Below are 1,823 nucleotides of genomic sequence, written 5' to 3' on the forward strand. Positions count from 1 at the left end.
TTTGTGTCCTTTTCTTTTCTCCTTTCGCAATATATTTTAGTCTCTTTTTCGCATCTTGTTGAGATGACACCAGTGAATCTAATTTCATGCTTCAAACGTAAGATTAATGACCAAAATTGTCGAAAATGAAAATTTTAAAATAAAAATTCAATTATAACAAGCTAACCAAAATCACACCAATATAAACATGGAAAACAAAAATAAAGTAATTTCCCGTTAAATTTATGTCCCATGGGCCATATCTCCTCGCACTGATCTACTTTCAGCTGGCATGCATGCTTTACATAACCCCAACACGGATTTGTCGATGTTATCTCATTCGAGATCCAACAACTATTGTTTTTTTACCAAGCGAGATGCTCACACGAAAAAAAAAAGTCGTTGGATATAGCACACGAACAGTATTCATGTGCTAGTATCGAATTAATTAACCCCACACATAGGTCACCTTTAAGTTCTATGCCTTTCGTATGCAAGTCAAACAAGTATATCACATCTTCACAATCTTAAATTCCAAGCAATTGCACGTGAAAATATAACCCAAACCCGCTCAAATATTATTCCTTTCTTTCCGATTCAAAATAACTCAAAACAAGCATTCCCTAACATATTGTTCCTTTCCACCCCATTATTAATGGAACAAATTTATAAATAAAAATCCCCTTCCACATCTCACCACAGTAACCTCAACCCAATACCCCCGGCCGGGAAAAAATGTGGACCGAGAACAGAATCCCGATCCATTCCACGCCGGAAAACCGAACCATGCAGCGGCACCACACGGCCCGATACTACGCTCACCGTGTGAAAGAAAGCCTCACCACACGAGTCTCCAAACTCATCTGCGCCATCGTTTTGACACTCCTCTTCCTAGTGGGCATCATCACATTCATCCTGTGGCTCAGTTTACGCCCCCACCGCCCCAGGTTCCACATGGAAGACTTCTCCATCCCCGCATTCTCCCAAGACGGCGGGTTCCAAAACATGCAGATAATATACAACGTCACGGCCCGGAATGCCAACCAGAACATCGGTGTTTACTATGATTCCACGCAGTTGACGGTTTATTACCAAGATCAGAGCATAGGGGGTTCGCCGGTGTTGTCTTCGTTTTATCAGGAGCCGAAGAACACGACCATTGTGGCCGGAACACTGAGCGGAGCCGCCCTGACGGTCAGCAGCGAGCGGTGGCAGCAGCTCATGGCGGCACGAGGTCAGGGGCAGGTGGTTTTCCGGGTGGATGTGGTGTCTGTTATACGGTTCAAGATATCGAGTTGGGATAGTAAGCACCATAAGATGCATGCTGATTGTCCGGTCGGGGTTGGACCGGACGGTTTGATATTGCCGATTTATAAGGATAAAAGGTGTCCGGTTTATTTCAGTTAATTTTTACATAATATACGGCTTTAAGTTTTTTTTGGTTTGATGCGAACATTCTGATAAATATAATATATCCTCATTTTAATTTTTAATTGATGTTTTAGTATTTATTAGTTTATTTATTTTTTGAGTTGTAGTATTTTTTTTATCCATCGTAAAAAAACCGAAAATGAAAGAAAATAAAAGTTAAAGGATCAAAAATGGGAAAAAAAGTATAAGAGTTAACATGACTACAGTGAAAATTCATCGTAATAGGACTAAAAAAAACGTAAGTTACAGAAATGATAATACAAATTCATCATTAACACGCCAAAAAAGTGAAAAAAAATACAAATAACATGACTAAAAATGTTTTTATCCCTATATATTTATCTTTTTATGGTTTAGGCTCTCCATATTTTCAATTTGGAAAAATAACTTTTTTGGTTCATTAACTTTTTAAA

At 38.8% G+C, this 1,823-nt stretch overlaps 1 protein-coding gene across 1 annotated transcript; it reads left to right on the forward strand.

Moving 5' to 3' along the window:
* The first annotated feature begins 678 nt into the window (after positions 1–678).
* LOC140892949 (NDR1/HIN1-like protein 3) lies at positions 679–1,447 on the forward strand. The gene has a single exon (XM_073302012.1). It carries the CDS (start codon positions 715–717, stop codon positions 1,384–1,386), a length of 672 nt encoding a protein of 223 aa, XP_073158113.1. The 5' UTR covers positions 679–714; the 3' UTR covers positions 1,387–1,447.
* Positions 1,448–1,823: the final 376 nt, after the last annotated feature.

This window comes from Henckelia pumila, chromosome 3 (assembly GCF_033568475.1).
Source record: "Henckelia pumila isolate YLH828 chromosome 3, ASM3356847v2, whole genome shotgun sequence".
Taxonomy (NCBI): Eukaryota; Viridiplantae; Streptophyta; class Magnoliopsida; order Lamiales; family Gesneriaceae; genus Henckelia; species Henckelia pumila.

Coding starts and splice junctions, on each gene's coding strand:
- LOC140892949 (XM_073302012.1), top strand. CDS start 715: ATGTGGACCGAGAACAGAATCCCGATCCATTCCACGCCGGAAAACCGA.